At 57.1% G+C, this 27134-nt stretch overlaps 1 protein-coding gene across 1 annotated transcript in view; it reads left to right on the plus strand.

Moving 5' to 3' along the window:
* The window catches only part of LOC140458725 (glutamate receptor ionotropic, kainate 5-like), a 250325-nt gene that overhangs the window by 81391 nt on the left and 141800 nt on the right, over positions 1-27134 (plus strand). Inside the window, exons 8-9 of the mRNA XM_072553387.1 lie at positions 4300-4452; positions 25780-25884. Coding sequence (XP_072409488.1) covers positions 4300-4452; positions 25780-25884 — 258 coding nt within the window. The remainder of the gene's footprint in view (positions 1-4299; positions 4453-25779; positions 25885-27134) is intronic.

Raw genomic sequence — 27134 nt, forward strand, 5'->3', positions numbered from 1 at the left:
TCTCTGTCTCTCTCTCTGTCTCTCTCTCTCTCTCTAAATCAGAAATCAACTCCTTCCCTCACTGACTACCCTGTCACTCCCTCTCTATCTCTCTTTGCCAAACTCATTCTCATTGTCTGTCTCACTCTCTCTGTTTTCGCCTGGCTTTGTGCTTTTATGTCTCTCTTTTTCTCTCTCTCCCTCCATGTCTCTTTGTTCTGTGGTTTCCATCTCCGTCATTCACTGCGTTTACCTCTCTGTGCATCCCACACACAGTATTAATCCCTGTGCCTCCGAACCTCTCTTCAAACCTCTCCCCATGGCAGAGGGTGTGTCTCAGACAGGGCTATGATCACTCCCAGATCTCCCTCTCTCTCTCTCTCTCTCTCTCTCTCTCTCTGTCTCCCCCTTCACACTCTTCGTGTAATCTGTCCCCAATCCCCCCTGTATCTGTCCCCACTCCCCCCTGTATCTGTCCCCACTCCCCCTCCATATTTGCCCCACTCCCCCCCATATCTATCCACACTCCCCCCGTATCTGTCCCTACTCCCCCCCATATCTCTTCCCACTCCCTCCGTATCTGTCCCCACTCCCCCCCGTATCTGTCCCCACTCCCCCCCGTATCTGTCCCCACTCCCCCCCGTATCTGTCCCCACTCCCCCCCGTATCTGTCCCCACTCCCCCCCGTATCTGTCCCCACTCCCCCCCGTATCTGTCCCCACTCCCCTCCATATCTGTCCCCACTCCCCCCTGTATGTCCCCACTCCCCCCCGTATCTGTCCCCACTCCCCCTCCATATCTGCCCCACTCCCCCCCATATCTGTCGCCACGCCCCTCATATCTGTCGCCACTCCCCCCATATCTGTCCACACTCTTCCACCGTATCTGTCCCCACTCCCCCCCGTATCTGTCCCCACTCGCCCCCGTATCTGTCCCCACTCCCCCCCCATATCTGTTCCCACTCCCCACGTATCTATCCCCACTCCCCGCTTCTATCTGACCCCACTCCCCTCCTGTCTCTGTCCCCCACTCCCCCCCGTATCTGTCCCCACTCCCCCCGTATCTGTCCCCACTCCCCCCTGTATCTGTCCCCACTCCCCCCCTATATCTGTCCCCACTCCCCCCCCGCATCTGTCCTCACTCCCTCCTGTATCAGTCCACACTCGCTCATGTATCTGTCCCCCCTCCCCCCCTGTATCAGTCCCCACTCCCCCCTGTATCTGTCCCCACTCCCCCCCGTATCTGTCCCCACTCCCCCCTGTATCTGTCCCCACTCCCCCCCGTATCTGTCCCCACTCCCCCCCGTATCTGTCCCCACTCCTCCTTTCTATCTGACCCCCCTCCCCTCCTGTATCTGTCCCCACTCCCCCCTGTATCTGTCCCCACTCCCCCCTGTATCTGTCCCCACTCCCCCCCATCTGTCCCCACTCCCCCCTGTATCTGTCCCCACTCCCCCCTGTATCTGTCCCCACTCCCCCCCATCTGTCCCCACTCCCCCCCATCTGTCCCCACTCCCCCCTGTATCTCTCCCCACTCCCCCCTTTATCTCTCCCCACTCCCCCTGTATCTGTCCCCACTCCCCCCCCGTACCTGTCCCCACTCCCCCCTGTATCTTTCCCCACTCCCCCCTGTATCTGTCCCCACTCCCCCCCCGTACCTGTCCCCACTCCCCCCTGTATCTGACCCCACTCCCCCCTGTATCTGACCCCACTCCCCCCCTGTATCTGTCCCCACTCCCCCCTGTATCTGTCCCCACTCCCCCCTGTATCTGTCCCCACTCCCCCCTGTATCTGACCCCACTCCCCCCTGTATCTGACCCCACTCCCCCCTGTACCTGTCCCCACTCCCCCCTGTATCTGACCCCACTCCCCCCTGTATCCGTCCCCACTCCCCCCTGTATCTGACCCCACTCCCCCCCTGTATCTGTCCCCACTCCCCCCTGTATCTGTCCCCACTCCCCCCTGTATCTGTCCCCACTCCCCCCCATCTGTCCCCACTCCCCCCTGTATCTGTCCCCACTCCCCCCTGTATCTGTCCCCACTCCCCCCTGTATCTGTCCCCACTCCCCCCCCGTACCTGTCCCCACTCCCCCTGTATCTGTCCCCACTCCCCCCTGTATCTGTCCCCACTCCCCCCCGTATCTGTCCCCACTCCCCCCGTATCTGTCCCCACTCCCCCCGTATCTGTCCCCACTCCCCCCAGTATCTGTCCCCACTCCCCTCCTGTATCTGACCCCACTCCCCTCCTGTATCTGTCCCCACTCCCCTCCTGTATCTGTCCCCACTCCCCCCTGTATCTGTCCCCACTCCCCCCTGTATCTGTCCCCACTCCCCCCTGTATCTGTTCCCACTCCCCCCCGTATCTGTCCCCACTCCCCCCTGTATCTGTTCCCACTCCCCCCTGTATCTGTTCCCACTCCCCCCTGTATCTGTCCCCACACCCCCCGTATCTGTCCCCACTTTCCCCTTCTATCTGACCCCTCACCCCCCGTATCTGTCCCCACTTTCCCCTTCTCTCTGACCCCTCACCCCCCCATATCTGTCCCCACTCACCCTGTTTCCGTCCCCACTATCCCGTATCTGTCCCCCCTTTCCCTGTATCTGTTCTCACTCCTCCCCTGTATCTGGCCCCACTCCCCCACCCCGTAGCTGTCCTCACTCCCCCACATATCAGTCCCCACTCCCCCCTTCTATGTGTCCCCACACACCCCTGTATGAGTGTCCATTCACCCCCGAATCAGTCCCCACTCCCCCCCTGTATCTGTCCTCACTCCCCCCTGTGTCTGTCCTCAATCCCCCCTGTATCTGTCCTGACTCCCCCCCATATCTGTCCTCACTCCCCCCGTATCTGTCCCCACTCCCCTCCTGTATCTGTCCTCACTCCCCCCTGTATCTGTCCCCACTCTCCCCCTGTATCTGTCCCCACTCCCCCCCCATATCTGTTCCCACTCCCCCCTGTATCTGTCCCCACTTCCCCCTGTATCTGTCCCCACTTCCCCCCGTATCTGTCCTCACTTCCCCCTGTATCTGTTCCCACTGCCCCTGTATCTGTCCCCACTCCCCCCCCGTATCTGTCCCCACTTCCCCCCGTATCTGTCCCCACTCCCCCCTGTATCTGTCCCCACTTCCCCCCGTATCTGTCCCCACTTCCCCCTGTATCTGTCCCCACTTCCCCCTGTATCTGTCCCCACTCCCCCCCGTATCTGTCCCCACTCCCCCCCGTATCTGTCCCCACTCCCCCCCGTATCTGTCCCCACTCCCCCCCGTAACTGTCCCCACTCCCACTGTATCTGTCCCACTCCCTCCAAAAGTCTCTCTCTCTCTCCATGTTACAGCTCCCTCTCTCTCTGACAGTCTCAGTCTCTCTCTCTCTCTCTCTCTGTGTTACAGCTCCCCTCTCTCTCTGACAGTCTCAGTCTCTCTCTCTCTCTGTGTTACAGCTCCCCTCTCTCTCTGACAGTCTCTCTCTCTCTCTCTGTGTTACAGCTCCCCCTCTCTCTCTGACAGTCTCTCTCTCTCTCTCTCTCTCTATGTGTTACAGCTCCCCTCTCTCTCTGACAGTGTCTCTCTCTCTCTCTCTGTGTTACAGCTTCCCTCTCTCTCTGACAGTCTCTCTCTCTCTCTCTATCTCTCTGTGTTACAGCTCCCCTCTCTCTCTCTGACTGTCTCTCTCTCTCTCTCTCTGTGTTACAGCTCCGCTCTCTCTCTGACAGTCTCTCTCTCTCTCTCTGTGTTACAGCTTCCCTCTCTCTCTGACAGTCTCTCTCTCTCTCTCTATCTCTCTGTGTTACAGTTCCCCTCTCTCTCTCTGACTGTCTCTCTCTCTCTCTCTCTGTGTTACAGCTCCCCTCTCACTCTGACAGTCTCTCTCTCTCTATGTGTTACAGCTCCCCTCTCTCTCTGACTGTCTCTCTCTCTCTCTCTCTGTGTTACAGCTCGCCTCTCTCTCTGACAGTCTCTCTCTCTCTCTTTGTGTTACAGCTCCCCTCTCTCTCTGACAGTCTCTCTCTCTCTCTTTGTGTTACAGCTCCCCTCTCACTCTGACAGTCTCTCTCTCTCTCTCTCTATGTGTTACAGCTCCCCTCTCTCTCTGACAGTCTCTCTCTCTCTCTGTGTTACAGCTCCCCTCTCTCTCTGACAGTCTCTCTCTCTCTCTGTGTTACAGCTCCCCTCTCTCTCTGACAGTCTCTCTCTCTCTCTCTCTCTATGTGTTACAGCTCCCCTCTCTCTCTGACTGTCTCTCTCTCTCTCTCTCTCTCTGTGTTACAGCTCCCCTCTCTCTCTGACTGTCTCTCTCTCTCTCTCTCTCTCTGTGTTACAGCTCCCCTCTGCCCTGATGTTCGATGCTGTCCACGTTGTAGTGAATGCTGTACGTGAACTGAACCGGAGCCAGGAGATCGGTTTGCGGCCCCTGGCCTGTACCACCTCCCAGATTTGGCAGCATGGCACCAGCCTGATGAACTACCTGCGCACAGTGAGTATGGGGGCCGTGCCCGTGCACGGGCAGCGAGAATCCCCCCAGGGTCACCCAATGGGGCTGTGAGTTTGGGTCCACTCAGTCTCCCCCCCTGTGGACGTCCCCTCACTAACGTCCACTCAGTCTCCCCCCTGTGGGACATCCCCTCACTAACGTCCACTCAGTCTCCCCCCTGTGGGACATCCCCTCACTAACGTCCACTCAGTCTCCCCCCCTGTGGGACATCCCCTCACTAACGTCCACTCAGTCTCCCCCCTGTGGGACGTCCCCTCACTAACGTCCACTCAGTCTCCCCCCTGTGGGACATCCCCTCACTAACGTCCACTCAGTCTCCCCCCCTGTGGGACATCCCCTCACTAACGTCCACTCAGTCTCCCCCCCACGTGTGGGACATCCCCTCACTAACGTCCACTCAGTCTCCCCCCTGTGGGACATCCCCTCACTAACGTCCACTCAGTCTCCCCCCCTGTGGGACATCCCCTCACTAACGTCCACTCAGTCTCCCCCCCTGTGGGACATCCCCTCACTAACGTCCACTCAGTCTCCCCCCTCTGTGGGACATCCCCTCACTAACGTCCACTCAGTCTCCCCCCCTGTGGGACATCCCCTCACTAACGTCCACTCAGTCTCCCCCCCTGTGGGACATCCCCTCACTAACGTCCACTCAGTCTCCCCCCCACGTGTGGGACATCCCCTCACTAACGTCCACTCAGTCTCCCCCCCCTGTGGGACATCCCCTCACTAACGTCCACTCAGTCTCCCCCCCCTATGGGACATCCCCTCACTAACGTCCACTCAGTCTCCCCCCCCGTGGGACATCCCCTCACTAACGTCCACTCAGTCTCCCCCCCGATGGGACATCCCCTCACTAACGTCCACTCAGTCTCCCCCCCGATGGGACATCCCCTCACTAACGTCCACTCAGTCTCCCCCCCTGTGGGACATCCCCTCACTAACGTCCACTCAGTCTCCCCCCTGTGGGACATCCCCTCACTAACGTCCACTCAGTCTCCCCCCTATGGGACATCCCCTCACTAACGTCCACTCAGTCTCCCCCCCGATGGGACATCCCCTCACTAACGTCCACTCAGTCTCCCCCCCCGATGGGACATCCCCTCACTAACGTCCACTCAGTCTCCCCCCCCGATGGGACATCCCCTCACTAACGTCCACTCAGTCTCCCCCCCCCTGTGGGACATCCCCTCACTAACGTCCACTCAGTCTCCCCCCCCCCCCCGTGGGACATCCCCTCACTAACGTCCACTCAGTCTCCCCCCCTGTGGGACATCCCCTCACTAACGTCCACTCAGTCTCCCCCCTATGGGACATCCCCTCACTAACGTCCACTCAGTCTCCCCCCCACGTGTGGGACATCCCCTCACTAACGTCCACTCAGTCTCCCCCCCTGTGGGACATCCCCTCACTAACGTCCACTCAGTCTCCCCCCCCCTGTGGGACATCCCCTCACTAACGTCCACTCAGTCTCCCCCCGATGGGACATCCCCTCACTAACGTCCACTCAGTCTCCCCCCCTGTGGGACATCCCCTCACTAACGTCCACTCAGTCTCCCCCCCCTCTGTGGGACATCCCCTCACTAACGTCCACTCAGTCTCCCCCCTCTGTGGGACATCCCCTCACTAACGTCCACTCAGTCTCCCCCCCCTCTGTGGGACATCCCCTCACTAACGTCCACTCAGTCTCCCCCCCTGTGGGACATCCCCTCACTAACGTCCACTCAGTCTCCCCCCCCTCTGTGGGACATCCCCTCACTAACGTCCAGTCTGACCACACCAGAAGTAGTGCCCTCATCTACACACTGCTTTCCAAAACGCAACGGGATTGGTCAGACACCAGCTCCCCCTAACGGGATTGGTCAGACACCAGCCCCCCCCTAACGGGATTGGTCAGACACCAGCCCCCCCCTAACGGGATTGGTCAGACACCAGCTCCTCCTAATGGGATTGGTCAGACACCAGCTCCCCCTAACGGGATTGGTCAGACTCCAGCTCCCCCTAACGGGATTGGTCAGACTCCAGCTCCCCCTAACGGGATTGGTCAGACACCTGCTCCCCCTAACGGGATTGGTCAGACACCTGCTCCCCCTAACGGGATTGGTCAGACACCAGCCCCCCCCCTAACGGGATTGGTCAGACACCAGCCCCCCCCCTAACGGGATTGGTCAGACACCAGCCCCCCCCGTAACGGGATTGGTCAGACACCAGTTTCCCCTAATGGAATTGGTCAGACATCAGCTCCCTCAAATGGGATTGGTCAGACTCCAGCTGCCCTTCACGGGTTTGGTCAGACACCAATTCCCCTTCACGGGATTGGTTATACCCGAGCTGTCCTTAACGGGATTGGTTTGACATCAGTTCCCCTTCACGGGATTGGTCAGACACCAGCTCCCCTTCACGGGATTGGTCAGACACCAGTTTCCCCTAACAGGATTGGTCAGACAGCAGCTCCCCTACATGGGATTGGTCAGATGCCAGATCCCCTTAACAGGATTGGACAGACTCCAGCTCTCCTTAACGGGATTGGTCAGGCACCAGTTCCCCTTCATGGGATTGGTCAGATGCCAGCTCCCCTTAATGGGATTGGTCAGTCACAAGCTCCCCTTAACGGGATTGGTCAGACACTGGCTCCCCTTAACGGGATTCGTCAGTCACCGGCTCTCCTTCATGGGATTGGTCAGTCACCAGCTCCCCTTAACGGGATTGGTCAGACACCAGTTACCCTCAATGGGATCGGTCAAATGCCAGCTCTCCTTAACGGGATTGGTCAGACACCAGCTCCCCCTAACGGGATTGGTTAGACACCAGCTCGCTCGCCTTAACAGGATTGGTCCAACACCAGCTCCCTTTAATGGGATTGGTCAGACTCCAGCTCTCCTTCACGGGATTGGTCCGACACCAGTTCCCTTTAATGGGATTGGTCAGACTCCAGTTCCCTGTAATGGGATTGGTCAGACTCCAGTTCCCCGTAATAAAACCACACAGAGTGTTCCCCATGAGTCCCTGTCTCTTCAAATGCAGGTTAGTTCACTCCCTCATAACAACTTTACCCCACCCTCAGGGTAGACTGACCGGCCTGTAACTTCCTGAGTTATCCCCTGTTCCCTGCTTCAGGATGAGGGCAATGGTGAGGGTTAAGGTTAGAATTAGTGTTAGGGTCAGTGTCAGGGTTAGGGTAAGGGTCAGGTTAGGGTAAAGGTCAGGTTAAGGGTCAGGGGCAAGGTTCAGGGTCAGGTTTAGGGTCAGGGTCAGGGTGAGGATTAGGGTCAGGGTCAGGGTCAGGGTTAGGGTCAGTGTTAGGGTCAGGATTAGGGTTAGCATTAGGGTCAGGGTTAGAATCAGGGTTAGGATCAGGGTCAGGGTTAGGGTCAGGGTCAGGGTGAGTGTCAGGGTCAGGGTCAGGGTGAGTGTCAGGGTCAGGGTTAGGGTCAGGGATAGGGTTATAGTCAGGGTCAAGGTAAGGGTTAGAGTCAGGGTGAGGGTTAGGGTCTGGGGGAGGGTCAGTGGGAGGGTCAGGGTTAGGGTTAGGGTCAGGGTCAGGATCAGGATTAGGGTCCGGGTTAGGTTTAGGGTTAGGGTCAGGGTCAGGGTCAGGATCAGGGTTAGGTTTAGGATTAGGGTCAGGTTTAGGGTAAGGGTGAGAGTTAGGGTCAGGGTCAGGGTCAGGGTGAGGGTGACGGTCAGGGTTAGGGTCACGGTTAGGGTTAGGGTGAGGGACCGGGTTAGGGTTAGGGTCGCGGTCAGGGTTACGGTTAGGGTCAAGGTTATGATTAGGGTTAGGGTCAGGGTGAGCATTAGGGTCAGTGTCAGGGATAGGGTTAGGGTCAGGGTCAGGGTTAAGGTCAGGGTCAGGCTCAGGGATAGGATCAGTGTTAGGGTCAGGATTAGGGTTAGTGTTAGAGTCAGGGTCAGGGTGAGGGTTAGGGTTAGGGTTAGGGTCAGTGTTAGGGTTAGGATTAGGGTTAGAGTCAGGGTTAAGGTCAGGGATAGGGTGAGGTTTTGGGTGAGGGTTAGGGTCAGGGGTAGCGTCACAGGGATAGGGTCAGGGCTAGGGTCAGGGTTAGTGTTAGGGTCAGGTTTAGGGTTAGCGTCAGGGTAGGGTCAGGGTTACGTTCAGGGTAGGGATAGGGTCAGGGTCAGGGTCAGGATCATGGTCAGGGTTGGGGTCAGCATCATGGTGAGGGTTACGGTTAGGGTCAGGGTTAGGGTCAGTGATAGGGTTAGGGTCAGAGACCGGGTAAGGGTTATGGTCTGGGGGAGGGTCAGTGGGAGGGACAGGGTGAGTGTCAGGGTTAGTGTGGGGGGAGGGTCAGGGTTAGGGTCAGGGTTAGGGTTAGGGTTAGGATCCGGATAGGGTCAGGTTCAGGGATAGGGTCAGAGTTAGGGTTAGGGTCAGGGTTAGGGTCAGGGTTAGGGTCAGGGTTAGGGTTATGGTCAGGGTGAGGGTTAGGGTTAGTGTCAGGGTTAGGTTCTGGGTTAGGGTCAGGGTCAGGGATAGGGTCAGGGTCAGGGTCAAGGTGAGTGTCAGGGTTAGGGTCAGGGTCATTGTCAGGGTAAGGGTTAGGGTCAGGGTCATTGTCAGGGTAAGGGTTAGGGTCAGAGTGAGGGTTAGGGTCTGGGGAGGGTCAGGGTTAGGGTCAGGGTGAGGGTGGGGGGGTCAGGGTCAGGGTTAGGGTCAGGGATAGTGTCACAGTTGGGGTCAGGGTTAGGGTCAGGGTGAGGGTGGGGGGAGGGTCAGGGTTAGAGTTAAGGTCAGGGGTAGTGTCACGGTTAGGGTTAGGATTAGGGTCAGGGTCAGGGTCAGGGTCAGGGTCACGGTTAGGGTTAGGGTTAGGGTTAGGGTCAGGGTCAGGGTTAGGGTTATGGTCAGGGTGAGGATTTGGGTTAGTGTCAGGGTTAGGTTCCGGGTTAGGGTTAGGGTTAGGGTCAGGGTCAGAGTTAGGGTTATGGTCAGGTTCAGAGTCAGGTTTAGGGTCAGGGATAGGGGTTAGGGTCAGGTTTATGGTCAGGGTTAGGGTTAGGTTTAGGGCTAGGGTTAGGGGTAGGGTCAGGGTTAGGGTCAGGGTCAGGGTCAGGGAAAAGGTCCGGGTCAGGGTGAGTGTCAGGATCAGGGTTAGGGCTTGGGTCAGGGTTAGGGTCAGGGTCAGGGTAGTGGTTAGGGTCAGAGTGAGATTTAGGATCTGGGGAGGGTTAGGGTTAGGGTCAGGGATAGTGTCACGGTTACGGTTAGGGTTAGGATTTGGGTTAGGGTGAGGGACAGGGACAGGGTTAGGGTCAGGGTTAGGATAAGGGTAAGGGTCAGAGTCAGGGTTACGTTCAGGGTAGGGATAAGGTCAGGGTTAGAGTCATGGTTAGGGGTTAGGGTCAGGTTTATGGTCAGGGTCAGGGTCAGGATCGGGGTCAGCATCATGCTGAGGGTTACGGTTAGGGTCAGGGCTAGGGTCAGGGATAGGGTTAGGGTGAGGGTTAGGGTTAGGTTCTGGGTTAGGGTCAGGGTCAGGGATAGGGTCAGGGTTAGGGGTTAGGGTCAGGTTTATGGTCAGGGTTAGGGTTAGGTTTAGGGTCAAGGTGAGGGTTAGGGTCAGGGTCAGGCTTATGGTTAGGGTCAGGATTAGGGTAAGGGTTAGGGTAAAGATCGGGGTTAGGGGTTAGGGTCAGGGTTAGGGTTAGGGTCTGGGTGAGGGTTAGGGTCAAGGTCAGGGTTAGGGTTAGGTTTAGTGTTAGGGCCAGGGTTAGGGCCAGGGTTAGGGTCAGGGTTAGTGTCAAGGATAAGGTTAGGGTCAGGGTTAGGGTTATAGTCAGGGTGAGGGTTAGGGTTAGGGTCAGGGTTAGGGTTATGGTCAGGGTTAGGGTTAGGGTTAGGGTTAGGGTAAGGGTTAGGGTCAGGGTTAGGGGTTAGGGTCAGGTTTATGGTCAGGGTCAGGGTTAGGGTTAGGGTTAGGGTTAGGTTTAGGGCTAGGGTCAGGGTTATGTTCAGGGTTAGGGTTAGTGTTAGGGTTAGGGTTAGCGCTAGGGTCAGGGTTAGGGTTAGGGTTAGGGTTAGGTTTAGGGCTAGGGTCAGGGTTAGGGTTAGGGTTAGGGTTAGCGCTAGGGTCAGGGTCAGGGTTAGGGTCAGTGTTAGGATTAGGGTCAGGGATAGGGTCAGGGAAAAGGTAAGGGTTAGGGTCAGGGTCAGGGTTAGGGTTAGGGTGAGTGTCAGGGATAGGGTTAGGGTCAGGGATAGGGTTAGGGTCAGGGTTAGGGTTAGGGTCAGGGTTAGGGTCAGGGTCAGGGATAGGGTTAGGGTTACGGTTAGGGTCAGGGATAGGGTTAGGGTTAGAGTCAGGGATAGGGTTAGGGTTAGGGTCAGGGCTAGGGTCAGGGATAGGGTTAGGGTTAGGGTCAGGGCCAAGGATAGGGTCAGGGTTAGGGTTAGGGTCAGGGCCAAGGATAGGGTCAGGGTTAGGGTTAGAGTCAGGGCCAAGGATAGGGTCAGGGTCAGTATCAGGGTTAGGGTTAGCGTCTGGGTTAGGGTCAGGAATAGGGGTCAGGGTCAGGGATAGGGTAAGGGTAAGGGTTAGGGTTTGGGTCAGGGTCAGGGATTGGGTCAGGATTAGGGTTTAGGGTTAGGTTTAGGGTCAGGTTTAGGGTCTGGGTTAGGGTCAGGATGGTTAGGGTTAGGTTCTGGATTAGCGTTACGGTCATGGTTAGGATCAGAGATAGGGTCAGGTTTAGGGCTGGGATTAGGGTTAGGGTCAGGGTTAGGGTTAGGGGTCAGGGATAGGGTCAGGGTCAGGGTTTGGGTTAGTGTTAGGGTCAGGGTGAGGGTTAGGGACAGGGGAGGGTCAGGGTTAGGTTTAGGGTTAGGGTCAGGGTCAGGTTTAGGGTCAGGGTTAGGGTCATGATTATGGTCAGTGTCTGGGTCAGGGTTAAGGATCAGGGTTAGGGTCAGGGACAGGGTTAGGGTCAGGGTTAGTGTTAGGGTTAGAGGTTAGTGTGAGGTTTAGGGTCAGGGTTAGGGTTAGGGTTTAGGCTTAGAGGTTAGAGGTTAGGGTGAGGTTTAGGGCTATGGTCAGGGTTAGGGTGAGGGTGAGGGTCAGGGTCAGATTTGGGGTCAGGTTCAGGGTGATGGTTAGGGTTAGGGTTAGGGTCAAGGTCTGGGTTAGGTTCAGGGTTAGGGTTAGGGGTTAGGGGTTATGTTTAGGGGTAGGGTTAGGATCAGGGATAGGGTCAGGTTTAGGGTCGGGATCATGGTTAGGGTTAGAGTTAGGGTCATGGTTAGGGTTAGAGTAAGGGACAGTGTTAGGGTCAGGGATAGGGTTAGGGTTAGGTTTAGGTTTAGGGCTATGGTCAGGGTCAGGGTTAGGGTTAAAGCCAGAGTTTGGGTCCGGGTTAGGGTTAGGGTTAGGGTCCGGGTCAGGGTCAGGGTCAGGGTCAGGTTAGGTTAGGGTTAGGGACAGGGGTGGGTCAGGGTTAGGGACAGGGGTGGGTCAGGGTTAGATTTAGGGTTAGGGTCAGGGACAGGGTTAGGTTCAGGGTTAGGGTCAGGGTCAGAGTTAGGGTTAGGTTTAGTGTTAGGTTTAGAGGTTAGTGTTAGGTTTAGGTTTAGGGCTATGGTCAGGGTCAGGGTTAGGGTGGTTAGGGTCAGGGTCAGGGTTAGGCTTAGGGCTATGGTCAGGGTTAGGGTTAGGGTTGTTAGAGTCAGAGTTAGGGTCATGGTCAGGGTTAGGGTTACGTTAAGGTTAGGGTCAGAGTTGGGGTCAGGTTCAAGGTGAGGATTAGGGTGAGGGTCAGGGTCAGGTTTAGGGTCAGGGTTACGGTCATGATTATGGTCAGTGTCTGGGTCAGGGTTAAGGATCAGGGTTAGGGTCAGGATGGTTAGGGTTAGGTTCTGGTTCAGCGTTAGGGTCATGGTTAGGATCAGAGATAGGGTTTGGGTCAGGGTTAGAGGTTAGTGTGAGGTTTAGGGTCAGGGTTAGGGTTAGGGTTTAGGCTTAGAGGTTAGAGGTTAGGGTGAGGTTTAGGGCTAGGGTCAGGGTTAGGGTCAGGGTGAGGGTCAGGGTTAGGGTTAGGGTCAGGGTCAGGGTCAGGGTTAGGGTCAGGGTCAGGGCCAAGGATAGGGTCAGCGTTAGGACAGGGTTAGGGTCAGGGTCAGGGATTGGGTCAGGATTAGGGTCTGGGTTAGGGTCAGGATGGTTAGGGTTAGGTTCTGGTTCAGCGTTAGGGTCATGGTTAGGACCAGAGATAGGGTTTGGGTCAGGGTTAGAGGTTAGTGTGAGGTTTAGGGTCAGGGTTAGGGTTAGGGTTTAGGCTTAGAGGTTAGAGGTTAGGGTGAGGTTTAGGGCTAGGGTCAGGGTTAGGGTCAGGGTGAGGGTCAGGGTTAGGGTTAGGGTCAGGGTCAGGGTCAGGGTTAGGGTCAGGGTCAGGGCCAAGGATAGGGTCAGGGTTAGGGTCAGGGTTAGGGTCAGGGACAGGGTTAGGTTCAGGGTTAGGGTCAGGGTCAGAGTTAGTGTCAGGGTCAAGGTTAGGGTTAGGTTTAGTGTTAGGTTTAGAGGTTAGTGTTAGGTTTAGGGCTATGGTCAGGGTTAGGGTGGTTAGGGTCAGGGTCAGGGTTAGGCTTAGGGCTATGGTCAGGGTCAGGGTTAGGGTTAGGGTTGTTAGAGTCAGAGTTAGGGTCAGGGTCAGGATTAGTGTTACGTTAAGGTTCGGGTCAGAGTTGGGGTCAGGTTCAAGGTGAGGGTTAGGGTGAGGGTCAGGGTCGGGGTTAGTGTCAGGGTTCGGTGTTAGGGTCAGGGTCAAGGTTAGGGTTAAGTTTAGGGTTAGGGTTAGAATCAGGCTCAGGTTGAGGGTTAGGATCAGGGTTAGGATCAGGGTTAGGGTCAGGGTCAAATTTAGCATTAGGGTCAGGGTTAGTGTCTGGGTTAGGGTTATGGTTAGTGTTAGGTTCAGGGTTAGTGTCAGGGTTAGGGTTAGGGTCAGTGTTAGGGTTAGGGTCAGGGATAGGGTCAGGGAAAAGGTAAGGGTTAGGGTCAGGGTCAGGGTGAGGGTCAGGGTTAGGGATAGGGTCAGGGTTAGTATCAGGGTTAGGGTTAGCGTCTGGGTTAGGGTCAGGAATAGGGGTCAGGGATAGGGTAAGGGTTAGGGTTAGGGTCAGGGTCAGGGATTGGGTCAGGATTAGGGTTTAGGGTCAGGTTTAGGGTCAGGTTTAGGGTCTGGGTTAGGGTCAGGATGGTTAGGGTTAGGTTCTGGTTCAGCGTTAGGGTCATGGTTAGGATCAGAGATAGGGTCAGGGTTAGGGTCAGGGTCAGGGTTTGGGTTAGTGTTAGGGTCAGGGTGAGGGTTAGGGACAGGGGAGGGTCAGGGTTAGGTTTAGGGTTAGGGTCAGTGTCAGGTTTAGGTTCAGGGTTAGGGTCATGATTATGGTCAGTGTCTGGGTCAGGGTTAAGGATCAGGGTTAGGGTCAGGGACAGGGTTAGGGTCAGGGTTAGTGTTAGGGTTAGGGTTTAGGCTTAGAGGTTAGAGGTTAGGGTGAGGTTTAGGGCTATGGTCAGGGTTAGGGTCAGGGTCAGGGTTAGGGTTAGATGTAAGGGTTAGGGTTAGGGTTAGGGTTAGGGTTAGGGTCAGATTTGGGGTCAGGTTCAGGGTGATGGTTAGAGTTAGGGTTAGGGTCAAGGTCTGGGTTAGGTTCAGGGTTAGGGGTTAGGGGTTATGTTTAGGGGTAGGGTTAGGATCAGGTTTAGGGTTAGGATCAGGGATAGGGTCAGGTTTAGGGTCGGGATCATGGTTAGGGTTAGAGTTAGGGTCATGGTTAGGGTTAGAGTCAGGGACAGTGTTAGGGTCAGGGATAGGGTCAGGTTAGTGTTAGGTTTAGGTTTAGGGCTATGGTCAGGGTCAGGGTTAGGGTTAAAGCCAGAGTTTGGGTCCGGGTTAGGGTCAGGGTCAGGGTCAGGGTCAGGGTGAGGGTTGGGTTAGGTTAGGGTTAGGGACAGGGGTGGGTCAGGGTTAGGGCTAGGGTCAGGGTTAGGGTCAGGGTCAGAGTTAGTGTCAGGGTCAAGGTTAGGGTTAGGTTTAGTGTTAGGTTTAGAGGTTAGTGTTAGGTTTAGGTTTAGGGCTATGGTCAGGGTCAGGGTTAGGGTGGTTAGGGTCAGGGTCAGGGTTCGGCTTAGGGCTATGGTCAGGGTTAGGGTTAGGGTTGTTAGAGTCAGAGTTAGGGTCAGGGTCAGGGTTAGGGTTACGTTAAGGTTAGGGTCAGAGTTGGGGTCAGGTTCAAGGTGAGGATTAGGGTGAGGGTCAGGGTCAGGTTTAGGGTCAGGGTTACGGTCATGATTATGGTCAGTGTCTGGGTCAGGGTTAAGGATCAGGGTTAGGGTCAGGATGGTTAGGGTTAGGTTCTGGTTCAGCGTTAGGGTCATGGTTAGGATCAGAGATAGGGTTTGGGTCAGGGTTAGAGGTTAGTGTGAGGTTTAGGGTCAGGGTTAGGGTTAGGGTTTAGGCTTAGAGGTTAGAGGTTAGGGTGAGGTTTAGGGCTGGGGTCAGGGTTAGGGTCAGGGTGAGGGTCAGGGTTAGGGTTAGGGTCAGGGTCAGGGTCAGGGTTAGGGTCAGGGTCAGGGCCAAGGATAGGGTCAGCGTTAGGACAGGGTTAGGGTCAGGGTCAGGGATTGGGTCAGGATTAGGGTTTAGGGTCAGGTTTAGGGTCAGGTTTAGGGTCTGGGTTAGGGTCAGGATGGTTAGGGTTAGGTTCTGGTTCAGCGTTAGGGTCATGGTTAGGATCAGAGATAGGGTTTGGGTCAGGGTTAGAGGTTAGTGTGAGGTTTAGGGTCAGGGTTAGGGTTAGGGTTTAGGCTTAGAGGTTAGAGGTTAGGGTGAGGTTTAGGGCTAGGGTCAGGGTTAGGGTCAGGGTGAGGGTCAGGGTTAGGGTTAGGGTCAGGGTCAGGGTCAGGGTTAGGGTCAGGGTCAGGGCCAAGGATAGGGTCAGGGTTAGGGTCAGGGTTAGGGTCAGGGACAGGGTTAGGTTCAGGGTTAGGGTCAGGGTCAGAGTTAGTGTCAGGGTCAAGGTTAGGGTTAGGTTTAGTGTTAGGTTTAGGGCTATGGTCAGGGTTAGGGTGGTTAGGGTCAGGGTCAGGGTTAGGCTTAGGGCTATGGTCAGGGTCAGGGTTAGGGTTAGGGTTGTTAGAGTCAGAGTTAGGGTCAGGGTCAGGATTAGTGTTACGTTAAGGTTCGGGTCAGAGTTGGGGTCAGGTTCAAGGTGAGGGTTAGGGTGAGGGTCAGGGTCGGGGTTAGTGTCAGGGTTTGGTGTTAGGGTCAGGGTCAAGGTTAGGGTTAGGTTTAGGGTTAGGGTTAGAATCAGGCTCAGGTTGAGGGTTAGGATCAGGGTTAGGATCAGGGTTAGGGTCAGGGTCAAATTTAGCATTAGGGTCAGGGTTAGTGTCTGGGTTAGGGTTATGGTTAGTGTTAGGTTCAGGGTTAGTGTCAGGGTTAGGGTTAGGGTCAGGGTCAGGGTGAGGGTCAGGGTTAGGGATAGGGTCAGGGTTAGTATCAGGGTTAGGGTTAGCGTCTGGGTTAGGGTCAGGAATAGGGGTCAGGGTCAGGGATAGGGTAAGGGTTAGGGTTAGGGTCAGGGTCAGGGTCAGGGATTGGGTCAGGATTAGGGTTTAGGGTCAGGTTTAGGGTCTGGGTTAGGGTCAGGATGGTTAGGGTTAGGTTCTGGTTCAGCGTTAGGGTCATGGTTAGGATCAGAGATAGGGTCAGGGTTAGGGTCAGGGTCAGGGTTTGGGTTAGTGTTAGGGTCAGGGTGAGGGTTAGGGACAGGGGAGGGTCAGGGTTAGGTTTAGGGTTAGGGTCAGGGTCAGGTTTAGGGTCAGGGTTAGGGTCATGATTATGGTCAGTGTCTGGGTCAGGGTTAAGGATCAGGGTTAGGGTCAGGGACAGGGTTAGGGTCAGGGTTAGTGTTAGGGTTAGGGTTTAGGCTTAGAGGTTAGGGTGAGGTTTAGGGCTATGGTCAGGGTTAGGGTCAGGGTCAGGGTTAGGGTTAGATGTAAGGGTTAGGGTTAGATGTAAGGGTTAGGGTTAGGGTTAGGGTTAGGGTTAGGGTCAGATTTGGGGTCAGGTTCAGGGTGATGGTTAGAGTTAGGGTTAGGGTCAAGGTCTGGGTTAGGTTCAGGGTTAGGGGTTAGGGGTTATGTTTAGGGGTAGGGTTAGGATCAGGTTTAGGGTTAGGATCAGGGATAGGGTCAGGTTTAGGGTCGGGATCATGGTTAGGGTTAGAGTTAGGGTCATGGTTAGGGTTAGAGTCAGGGACAGTGTTAGGGTCAGGGATAGGGTCAGGTTAGTGTTAGGTTTAGGTTTAGGGCTATGGTCAGGGTCAGGGTTAGGGTTAAAGCCAGAGTTTGGGTCCGGGTTAGGGTCAGGGTCAGGGTCAGGGTCAGGGTCAGGGTGAGGGTGAGGGTTGGGTTAGGTTAGGGTTAGGGACAGGGGTGGGTCAGGGTTAGGGCTAGGGTCAGGGTTAGGGTCAGGGTCAAGGTTAGGGTTAGGTTTAGTGTTAGGTTTAGAGGTTAGTGTTAGGTTTAGGGCTATGGTCAGGGTCAGGGTTAGGGTGGTTAGGGTCAGGGTCAGGGTTAGGCTTAGGGCTATGGTCAGGGTTAGGGTTAGGGTTGTTAGAGTCAGAGTTAGGGTCAGGGTCAGGGTTAGGGTTACGTTAAGGTTAGGGTCAGAGTTGGGGTCAGGTTCAAGGTGAGGGTTAGGGTGAGGGTCAGGGTCGGTGGTAGGGTCAGGGTCAAGGTTTGGGTTAGGTTTAGGGTTAGGGTTAGGGTTAGAATCAGGCTCAGGTTGAGGGTTAGGATCAGGGTTAGGGTCAGGGTTAGGGTCTGGGTTAGGGTCAGGGTTAGAGTCAGGGTCAAATTTAGCATTAGGGTCAGGGTTAGTGTCTGGGTTAGGGTTAGGGTGAGGGTGAGGGTGAGGGTTATGGTTAGTGTTAGGTTCAGGGTTAGGGTCAGGGAAAAGGTAAGGGTTAGAGTCAGGGTCAGGGTGAGTGTCAGGGTTAGGGTTAGGGTCAGGGATAGGGTTAGGGTTAGGGTTAGGGTTAGTGTCAGGGTTAGGGTCAGGGTTAGGGCCAAGGATAGGGTCAGGGTTAGGGATAGGGTTAGGGTTAGAATCAGGCTCAGGTTGAGGGTTAGGATCAGGGTTAGTGTGATAGGGTTAGGGTCAGGGTCAGGGTCAGGGTCAGGGTCAGGGTTAGTGTCTGGGTTAGGGTCAGGGTTAGGGTCAGGGTTAGGGTCAGGGTTAGGGTGAGGGTTATGGTTAGTGTTAGGTTCAGGGTTAGGGTCAGGGTTAGTGTCAGGGTTAGGGTTAGCGCCGGGGTTAGGGTCAGGGTCACGGTCACGGTCAGGGTCAGCGTCAGAGTCAGGGTTAGGGTCAGGAATAGTGTCAGGATCAGGGATAGGGTCAGGGTTAGGGTTAGGGTTAGGGTTAGGGTTAGGGTCAGGAATAGGGTCAGGATCAGGGACAGGGTCAGGGTTAGTGTCTGGGTTAGGGTCAGGGTTAGGGATAGGGATTGGGTCAGTGTTAGGGTAGGGTCAGAATTAGGGTCAGGGTTCAGGGTTAGGGTTAGGTTTAGGGCGATAGGGTCAGGGCTAGGTTCAGGGTTAGGGTTAGGGTGGTTAGGGTTAGGTTCTGGGTTAGCGTTAGGGTCATGGTTAGGATCAGGGATAGGGTCAGGTTTAGGGTTAGGGTTAGAGTAGGGTTAGGGACAGCGGAGGGTCAGGGTTAGGGTCAGGGTTAGGGTCAGGGTCAGGGTTAGGGTTAGGTTCACGTTTAGGGTCATGATTAGGGTTAGGATTAGGGTTAGGGTTTGGGTTCGGGTCAGGGTCAGGGTTAGGGTCAGGGTTAGTGTTAGGATTAGGGCTAAGGTCAGGGTTAGGGTCAGGGTTTGGGTCAGAGTTGGGGTCAGTTTCACGGTGAGGGTTAGGGTTAGTGTCAGGTTCTGGGTTAGGGTTAGGGGTTAGGGGTTAGGTTTAGGGGTAGGGTTAGGATCAGGTTCATGGTTATGGTCAGGGCTGGGGTCAGGGTCAGGGTCAGGGTTAGGGTTAGAATCAGGGTTCGTGTAAGGGTTAGGGCCAGGGTCAAGGTCAGGGGTCAGGTTGGGGTCAGGTTTAGGGTCAGGGTTAGGTTCAGGTTCAGGGATAGGGTCAGGGTTAGGGTCAAGGTCAGGGTGAGGATTAGAGTAGGGTTAGGGTCGGGGAGGGTCAGGGTTAGGGTTAGGGTCAGGTTTAGGGTCAGAGCTAGGGTCAGGATTAGGATCAGGGTCGGGGTTAGGGTCAGGGTCGGGGTTAGGGTTAGGATGGTTAGGGTCAAGGTTAGGGTCAAGGTTAGGGTCAGGGTTAGGATCAGGGTCAGGGTTAGGGTCAGGGTTAGGGTTATGGTTAGGGTTAGGGTCAGGGTCAGGGTTAGTGTCAGGGTTAGTGTCAGGGTTAGGGTCAGGGTTAGGGTCAGGGTCAGGGTTAGGGTCAGGGTTAGGGTCAGGGTTAGGATTATGGTTAGGGTTAGGGTCAGGGTCAGGATTAGTGTCCGGGTTAGTGTCCGGGTTAGTGTCCGGGTTAGTGTCCGGGTTAGTGTCCGGGTTAGGGTCAGGGTTAGGGTCAGGGTCAGGGTCAGGGTTAGGGTCAGGGTCAGGATTAGTGTCCGGGTTAGGGTCCGGGTTAGGGTCCGGGTCAGGGTCAGGGTCAGGGTTGGGGTCAGGGTCAGGGTCAGGGTCAGGTTAGGGTCCGGGTCAGGGTCAGGGTCCGGGTCAGGGTCAGGATTAGTGTCCGGGTTAGGGTCAGGGTCTGGGTTAGGGTCAGGGTCAGGGTCAGGGTCAGGGTCAGGGTTAGGGTCAGGGTCTGGGTTAGGGTCAGGGTTAGGGTCAGGGTTAGGGTCTGGGTTAGGGTTAGTGTTAGTGTCAGGGTCCGTGTCTGGGTTAGGGTTAGGGTCAGGGTCAGGGTCAGTGTTAGGGTAGGGTCAGGGTTAGGGTCAGGGTTAGGGTCAGGGTTAGGGTCAGGATTAGGGTTAGGATTAGGGTCTGGGTTAGGGTTAGGGTCAGTGTCAAGTTTAGGGTCAGTGTCAAGTTTAGGGTCAGTGTTAGGGTCTGGGTTAGGGTTTAGATTAGATTAGATTAGATGAGATTACTTACAGTGTGGAAACAGGCCCTTCGGCCCATCAAGTCCACACCGCCCCGCCGAAGCACAACCCACCCATACCCCTACATTTACCCTTCACCTGCGATAGGGTTAGGGTTAGGGTTAGGGTTATGGTCCGGGTCCGGGTCCGGGTCCGGGTTAGGTGTTAGGGTCAGGGTCAGGGTTAGGTGTTAGGGTCAGGGTTAGGGTTGGGTTTAGGGCAAGGGTCAGCGTTAGGGTCAGGATCAGGGTTAGGGTTAGGGTGGTTAGGGTCAGGGTCAGGCTCAGGGTGAGGGTCAGGTCCAGGGTGAGGGTCAGGGTTAGGTTTAGGGGTAGGGTCAAGGTCAGGGTCAGGGTCAGGGTTAGGGTCAGGGTCAGGGCCAGGGTGAGGGTCAGGGTTAGGGTGAGGTTTAGGGTTAGGGTCAGGGTGAGGGTCAAGTTGTGGGTTAGGGTCAGGGTAAGGGTCTGGATCAGGCCCTGGGCCAGGGCCAGGGCCAGGACCAGGGTTAGGGTGAGGGTCAGGGTTAGGGTTAGGGTCAGTCTCAGGCTCAGGGTTAGGGTCAGATTCAGAGTTAGGGTTAGGGTCAGGGTCAGGGTCAGGGTGAGGGTCAGGGTGAGGGTCAGATTCAGGGTTAGGGTCAGGGTCAGGGTCAGGGTCAGGGTGAGGGTCAGGGTGAGGGTCAGATTCAGGGTTAGGGTCAGGGTCAGGGGTTAAGGTTAGGTTTAGGGCTCGGGTCAGGGTTGGGGTCAGGGTCAGAGTCAGGGTCAGTGTTAGGGTAGTTAGGGTTAGGGTGTGGGTTAGCGTTAGGGTTAGGGTTTGAACCATGGTCCGGGTAAAGAGTTAGGGTTAGGGTCAATGTCAGGGTTAGGGTTAGGGTTGGGATCAGAAATAGGGTTAGGGTTAGGGTCAGGGATAGGCTCAGGGTCAGGGTCAGGGTGAGGGTTAGGGTCTGGGTTTGGGTTAGGGCTAGGGCTAGGGCTAGGGTCAGGGATAGTCTCACGGTCAGGGTTAGGGTCAGGGTTAGGGTTAGGGTCAGGGTCAGGGTCAGGGTTAGGGTCAGCGTCAGGGTTAGGTGTTGGTGTTAGGGTCAGGGTTACGTGTTAGGGTCAGGGTATTGGTGAGGATCAAGATTAGGGTTAGGGTTAGGGTCAGGGTCAGGGTCAGTGTTAGGGTTAGGTTTAGGGCTAGGGTCAGTGTTAGCATTAGGGTCAGGGTCAGGGCTAGGGTCAGGATCAGGGTTAGAGTTAGGGTGGTTGGGGTCAAGGTTAGGGTCAGGTCAGGCTCAGGGTTAGGATCAGGGTTAGGGTCAGGGTCAGTGGTAGGGTGGTTAGGGTCAAGGTTAGGGTCAGGGTCAGGTTTAGGATCAGGCTCAGGGTTAGGGTCATGGTCAGGGTTAGGGTCACGTTTGGGGTCAGTATGAGGGTCAGGGCCAGGGTTAGGGGGTAGGGTGAGGGTTAGGGGTTAGGGTGAGGTTTAGGGGTTAGGGTGAGGTTTAGGGCTAGGGCGAGGGTCAAGTTCTGGGTTTGGGTTAGGGTCAGGGTAAGGGTAAGGGTTAGGGTTAGGGTCAGTCTCAGGCTCAGGGTTAGGGTCAGATTCAGGGTTAGGGTTAGGGTCAGGGTGAAGGTTAGGGTTAAGGTTAGGCGTGAGGGTTAGGGTTAGCTGTGATAGGGTTAGGGTTAGGGTTAGGGTCAAGGTCAAGCTTAGGATCAGAATTAGGGTTAGGGTTAGGGTTAGGGTTAAGGTTAGGCGTGAGGGTGAGTGTTAGGGGTGAGGGTGAGGGTGAGGATGAGGGGTTAGGGTTAGGGGTGAGGGGTGAGGGGTGAGGGAGACGGTGAGGGTGAGGAGTAGAGTTAGGTGTGAGGGTGAGGGTTAGGCGTGAGGGTGAGGGTGAGGGTTAGGGGTGAGGGTGAGGAGTAGAGTTAGGGGTGAGGGGTGTGGGTTAGGGGTGAGGATTAGGGGTGAGGGTTAGGGGTGAGGATGTGGGTGAGGATGTGGATGAGGATGAGGGTGAGGATTAGGGCAAGGGTTAGGGGTGAGAGTGAGAGTAAGGGTGAGGGTGAGGGTGCCTGTCCCCTGCCTGTTTCCCCCCTTACCCCACCCTGTCCCCTGCCTGTCTCCCCCCCTTACCCCACCCAGTCCCCTGCCTGTCTCCCCCCCCTTACCCCACCCAGTCCCCTGCCTGTTTCCCCCCCTTACCCCACCCTGTCCCCTGCCTGTTTCCCCCCTTACCCCACCCTGTCCCCTGCCTGTTTCCCCCCCTTACCCCACCCTGTTCCCTGCCTGTTTCCCCCCCTTACCCCACCCAGTCCCCTGCCTGTCTCCCCCCCCTTACCCCCCCTTACCCCACCCTTACCCCACCCAGTCCCCTGCCTGTTTCCCCCCCTTACCCCACCCAGTCCCCTGCCTGTTTCCCCCCCTTACCCCACCCTGTCCCCTGCCTGTTTTCCCCCCTTACCCCACCCTGTCCCCTGCCTGTTTCCCCCCCTTACCCCACCCTGTCCCCTGCCTGTTTCCCCCCCTTACCCTACCCTGTCTCCCCCCTTACCCCACCCAGTCCCCTGCCTGTTTCCCCCCCTTACCCCACCCTGTCCCCTGCCTGTTTCCCCCCCTTACCCCACCCTGTCCCCTGCCTGTTTTCCCCCCTTACCCCACCCTGTCCCCTGCCTGTTTCCCCCCCTTACCCCACCCTGTCCCCTGCCTGTTTCCCCCCCTTACCCTACCCTGTCTCCCCCCTTACCCCACCCAGTCCCCTGCCTGTCTCCCCCCTTACCCCACCCTGTCCCCTGCCTGTTTCCCCCCTTACCCCACCCAGTCCCCTGCCTGTCTCCCCCCTTACCCCACCCAGTCCCCTGCCTGTTTCCCCCCCTTACCCCACCCTGTCCCCTGCCTGTTTTCCCCCCTTACCCCACCCTGTCCCCTGCCTGTTTCCCCCCCTTACCCCACCCTGTCCCCTGCCTGTTTCCCCCCCTTACCCCACCCTGTCCCCTGCCTGTTTCCCCCCCTTACCCCACCCTGTCCCCTGCCTGTTTCCCCCCCTTACCCCACCCTGTCCCCTGCCTGTCTCCCCCCTTACCCCACCCAGTCCCCTGCCTGTTTCCCCCCCTTACCCCACCCTGTCCCCTGCCTGTTTCCCCCCTTACCCCACCCAGTCCCCTGCCTGTCTCCCCCCTTACCCCACCCAGTCCCCTGCCTGTTTCCCCCCCTTACCCCACCCAGTCCCCTGCCTGTTTCCCCCCCTTACCCCACCCTGTCCCCTGCCTGTTTCCCCCCCTTACCCCACCCTGTCCCCTGCCTGTTTCCCCCCCCTTACCCCACCCTGTCCCCTGCCTGTTTCCCCCCCTTACCCCACCCTGTCCCCTGCCTGTTTCCCCCCCTTACCCCACCCTGTCCCCTGCCTGTTTCCCCCCCTTACCCCACCCTGTCCCCTGCCTGTTTTCCCCCCTTACCCCACCCTGTCCCCTGCCTGTTTTCCCCCCTTACCCCACCCTGTCCCCTGCCTGTTTCCCCCCCTTACCCCACCCTGTCCCCTGCCTGTCTCCCCCCCTTACCCCACCCTGTCCCCTGCCTGTCTCCCCCCCTTACCCCACTCTTTGACTATCCCAGTCCATGGTGGGGTTGGTTTAATTCCCAGCGGTCACTGGGCTCTCCGCTCTGATTGGCCTGTTTCCGTGCTGTCCGGCCTGTTATGGAGGGAGACCCGTGTTCCCCCCTCGGGGATGTGAGTGTGCTTTTCCAGATTTTGCCTGTCCATGGGGTTTCATGTGAGGAGCCGTCTAACATGCCACCCCTCCCTGTTATCGAATCCCTGATCAATACTGTAACACCCCGACCTGTGCTCCCTCTGTCAGCCCCTGGGTGACCCTGGGAGACTGAGCTCCACCTCAACCCTCTCCCTCCGAGTCACCAACGCCGTGTTTTCATCCAAGTCCTCAACTCCTCTGCCTTGTTCAGGGGGGGTCAAACCCCCTTGTGTCTGAACTGGCTCTGGAATGTTCTGCCTTCCTGATGCAGTTCTAATGTTGTCTGCTCACTGTCCCACCCTCTCTGAACACCCCCCCCATCCCCCTCCAGTTCCCTCCAGTAAGACCCCTCCCAGTGCTGCTGCTCTGCTTGTGCTTCAGGAGGAACATCTACTCCATCTTGTTTTCCCGATCTCCCAGAACTGTCCGACCCTGTCCCGTGCACCATCCCACTGGTCACGTCCCAGCTGGGACGCAGCTGTTTCCCCCCCCCGCCCACTCACCCAGCGCGTATTACCTTCGGGGCCGGGTTTCAATTTTACTCCCTAGCTGTCCCCCTCTCCACTTTCTCTCTCCCCACCCCTCACCTCCCTCCGTCCACTCTCCCCTTCCCCCACTCTCACCATCCTCCCCACCCCCTCACTCCCTCCTCCCCTCCCTCCACCTCTCCCCTATCCCCTTCCTCCACCTCTCCCCTTCCTCCACCTCTCCCCCCTCCCGTCCCTCCACCTCTCCCCCTCTTCCCCTCTCTCTCCCACTCTTCCCCCTCTCTCTCCCACTCTTCCCCCTCTCTCTCCCACCTCTCTCTCTCCCCCACCTCTCTCTCTCCCCCACCTCTCTCTCTCCCCCTCTCCCATCTTTCTCCCCACGTCCCTCCCTCCCCCTCTCCCTCTTCACCCTCTCCCCCCCACTCTCTCCCCCCCTCTCTCCCCCCACACCCCCCACTCTCTCCCCACACCCCCCACTCTCTCCCCCCCACGCCCCCCACTTTCTTCCCCCCCCACACCCCCCATTCTCCCCCCTCTCTCCCCCATTCTCCCCCTTCTCTCCCCCCCTCTCTCTCCCTGTCTCCCCTCTCTCTCCCCACCTCTCTCACCTCCCCTCTCTCTCTCCCCTCCTCTCTCTCTCCCCCCCTCTCTCTCTCTCCCACCCCTCTCTCTCTCCCCCCTCTCTCTCTCCCCCCTCTCTCTCTCCCCACCTCTCTCACCTCCCCTCTCTCTCTCTCTCTCTCTCTCTCCCCCCCTTCTCTCTCCCCCCCCTCTCTCTCCCCCCCTCCCCCACTCTCTCTCTCCCCACTCTCTCTCCCCACTCTCTCTCCCCCATCTCTCTCTCTCCCCCTACTCCCTCTCTCCCCCTCTCCCCCGCTCTCCCCCACTCTCCCACACTCTCCTCCACTCTCACTCTCCCCAACTCTCTCTCTCCCCCCAACTCTCTCTCTCCTCCTCTCTCACCCCCACTCTACCCCCTCTCTCCCCCCATCTCTCTCCCCCAAACCCCTGTCTCTCTCCCCCCCAAACCCCTGTCTCTCTCCCCCCCAAACCCCCATCTTTCTCCACCCCAAACCCCCATCTTTCTCCCCCCCAAATCCCCATCTCTCTCCCCCCCAAACCCCCATCTCTCTCCCCCCCCAAACCCTCGTCTCTCCCCCACAAACCCCCATCTCTCCCCCCCAAACCCCCATTTCTCCCCCCCAAACCCCCATCTCTCTCCCCCCCCAAACCCCCATCTCTCTCCCCCCCAAACCCCCGTCTCTCTTCCCCCCAAACCCCCGTCTCTCTTCCCCCCAAACCCCCATCTCTCTCCCCACCCCAAACCCCCATCTCTCTCCCCACCCCAAACCCCCATCTCTCTCCCCACCCCAAACCCCCATCTCTCTTCCCCCCCAAACCCTCGTTTCTCTTCCCCCCCAAACCCCCGTCTCTCTCCCCCCACCCCACCCCTATCTCTCCCCCCACCCCACCCCTATCTCTCTGCCCCCACTCCCCCCCAAACCCCCGTCTCACTCCCCCCCAAACCCCCGTCTCACTCCCCCCCAAACCCCCGTCTCACTCCCCCCCAAACCCCCATCTCTCTGCCCCCCCAAACCCCCATCTCTCTCCCCCCCCCAAACCCCCATCTCTCTCCCCCCCAAACCCCCGTCTCACTCCCACCCCCAAACCCCCGTCTCACTCCCACCCCCAAACCCCCGTCGCTCTCCCACCCCCAAACCCCCGTCTCTCTCCCACCCCCAAACCCCCGTCTCTCTCCCACCCCCAAACCCCCGTCTCTCTCCCCCTCAAACCCCCGTCTCTCTCCCCCCCAAACCCCCGTCTCTCTCCCCCCCAACCCCTGTCTCTCTCCCCCCACACACCCCCGTCTCTCTCCCCCCCAAACCCCCATCTCTCCCCCCCAATCCCCATCTCTCTCCCCCCCAATCACCGTCTCTCTCCCCCCCCCCCAGGTGGAGTACGAGGGTCTGACAGGCCGGGTGGAGTTTAACAGTAAGGGCCAGCGGATGAACTACACTCTGAGAATCCTGGAACAGGACAAGGATGGACACAAACAGGTACAGAGTCTGTGTGTGGTACAGCTCCCCTCTCTCTCTGACAGTCTCTCTCTCTCTCTCTCTCTCTCTGTGTTACAGCTCCCCTCTCTCTCTGACATTCTCTCTCTCTCTCTCTCTCTGTGTTACAGCTCCCCTCTCTCTCTGACAGTCTCTCTCTCTCTCTCTCTCTGTGTTACAGCTCCCCTCTCTCTCTGTCAGTCTCTCTCTCTCTCTGTCAGTCTCTCTCTCTCTCTCTCTCTGTGTTACAGCTCCCCTCTCTCTCTGACAGTCTCTCTCTCTCTCTCTCTGTGTTACAGCTCCCCTCTCTCTCTGTCAGTCTCTCTCTCTCTCTGTCAGTCTCTCTCTCTCTCTCTCTCTCTCTGTGTTACAGCTCCCCTCTCTCTCTGACAGTTTCTCTCTCTCTCTCTCTGTGTTACAGCTCCCCTCTCTCTCTGACAGTCTCTCTCTCTCTCTCTCTCTGGGTTACAGCTCCCCTCTCTCTCTGACAGTCTCTCTCTCTCTCTCTGTGTTACAGCTCCCCTCTCTCTCTGACAGTCTCTCTCTCTCTCTCTCTGGGTTACAGCTCCCCTCTCTCTCTGACAGTCTCTCTCTCTCTCTCTCTCTCTCTCTGTGTGACATCTCCCCTCTCTCTCTAATATTACCTCTCTCTCTTTGTGTTACAGCTCCCCTCTCTCTCTGACAGTCTCTCTCTCTCTCTCTGTGTTACAGCTCCCCTCTCTCTCTGACAGTCTCTCTCTCTCTCTCTCTCTGTGTTACAGCTCCCCTCTCTCTCTGACAGTCTCTCTCTCTCTTTCTCTCTGTGTTACAGCTCCCCTCTCTCTCTGACAGTCTCTCTCTCTCTCTCTCTCTGTTACAGCTCCCCTCTCTCTCTGACTGTCTCTCTCTCTCTCTGTTACAGCTCCCCTCTCTCTCTGACAGTCTCTCTCGCACTCTTTGTGTTACAGCTCCCCTCTCTCTCTGACAGTCTCTCTCGCACTCTTTGTGTTACAGCTCCCCTCTCTCTCTGACAGTCTCTCTCTATCTCTCTGTGTTACAGCTCCCCTCTCTCTCTGACAGTCTCTCTCTCTCTTTCTCTCTGTGTTACAGCTCCCCTCTCTCTCTGACAGTCTCTCTCGCACTCTTTGTGTTACAGCTCCCCTCTCTCTCTGACAGTCTCTCTCATTCTCTCTCTCTGTTTTACAGCTCCCCTCTCTCTCTCTCTGACAGTCTCTCTCTCTCTCTCTTTTTGTTCCAGCTCCCCTCTCTCACTG

Source organism: Chiloscyllium punctatum, chromosome 34 (genome assembly GCF_047496795.1).
Source record: "Chiloscyllium punctatum isolate Juve2018m chromosome 34, sChiPun1.3, whole genome shotgun sequence".
NCBI lineage: Eukaryota > Metazoa > Chordata > Chondrichthyes > Orectolobiformes > Hemiscylliidae > Chiloscyllium > Chiloscyllium punctatum.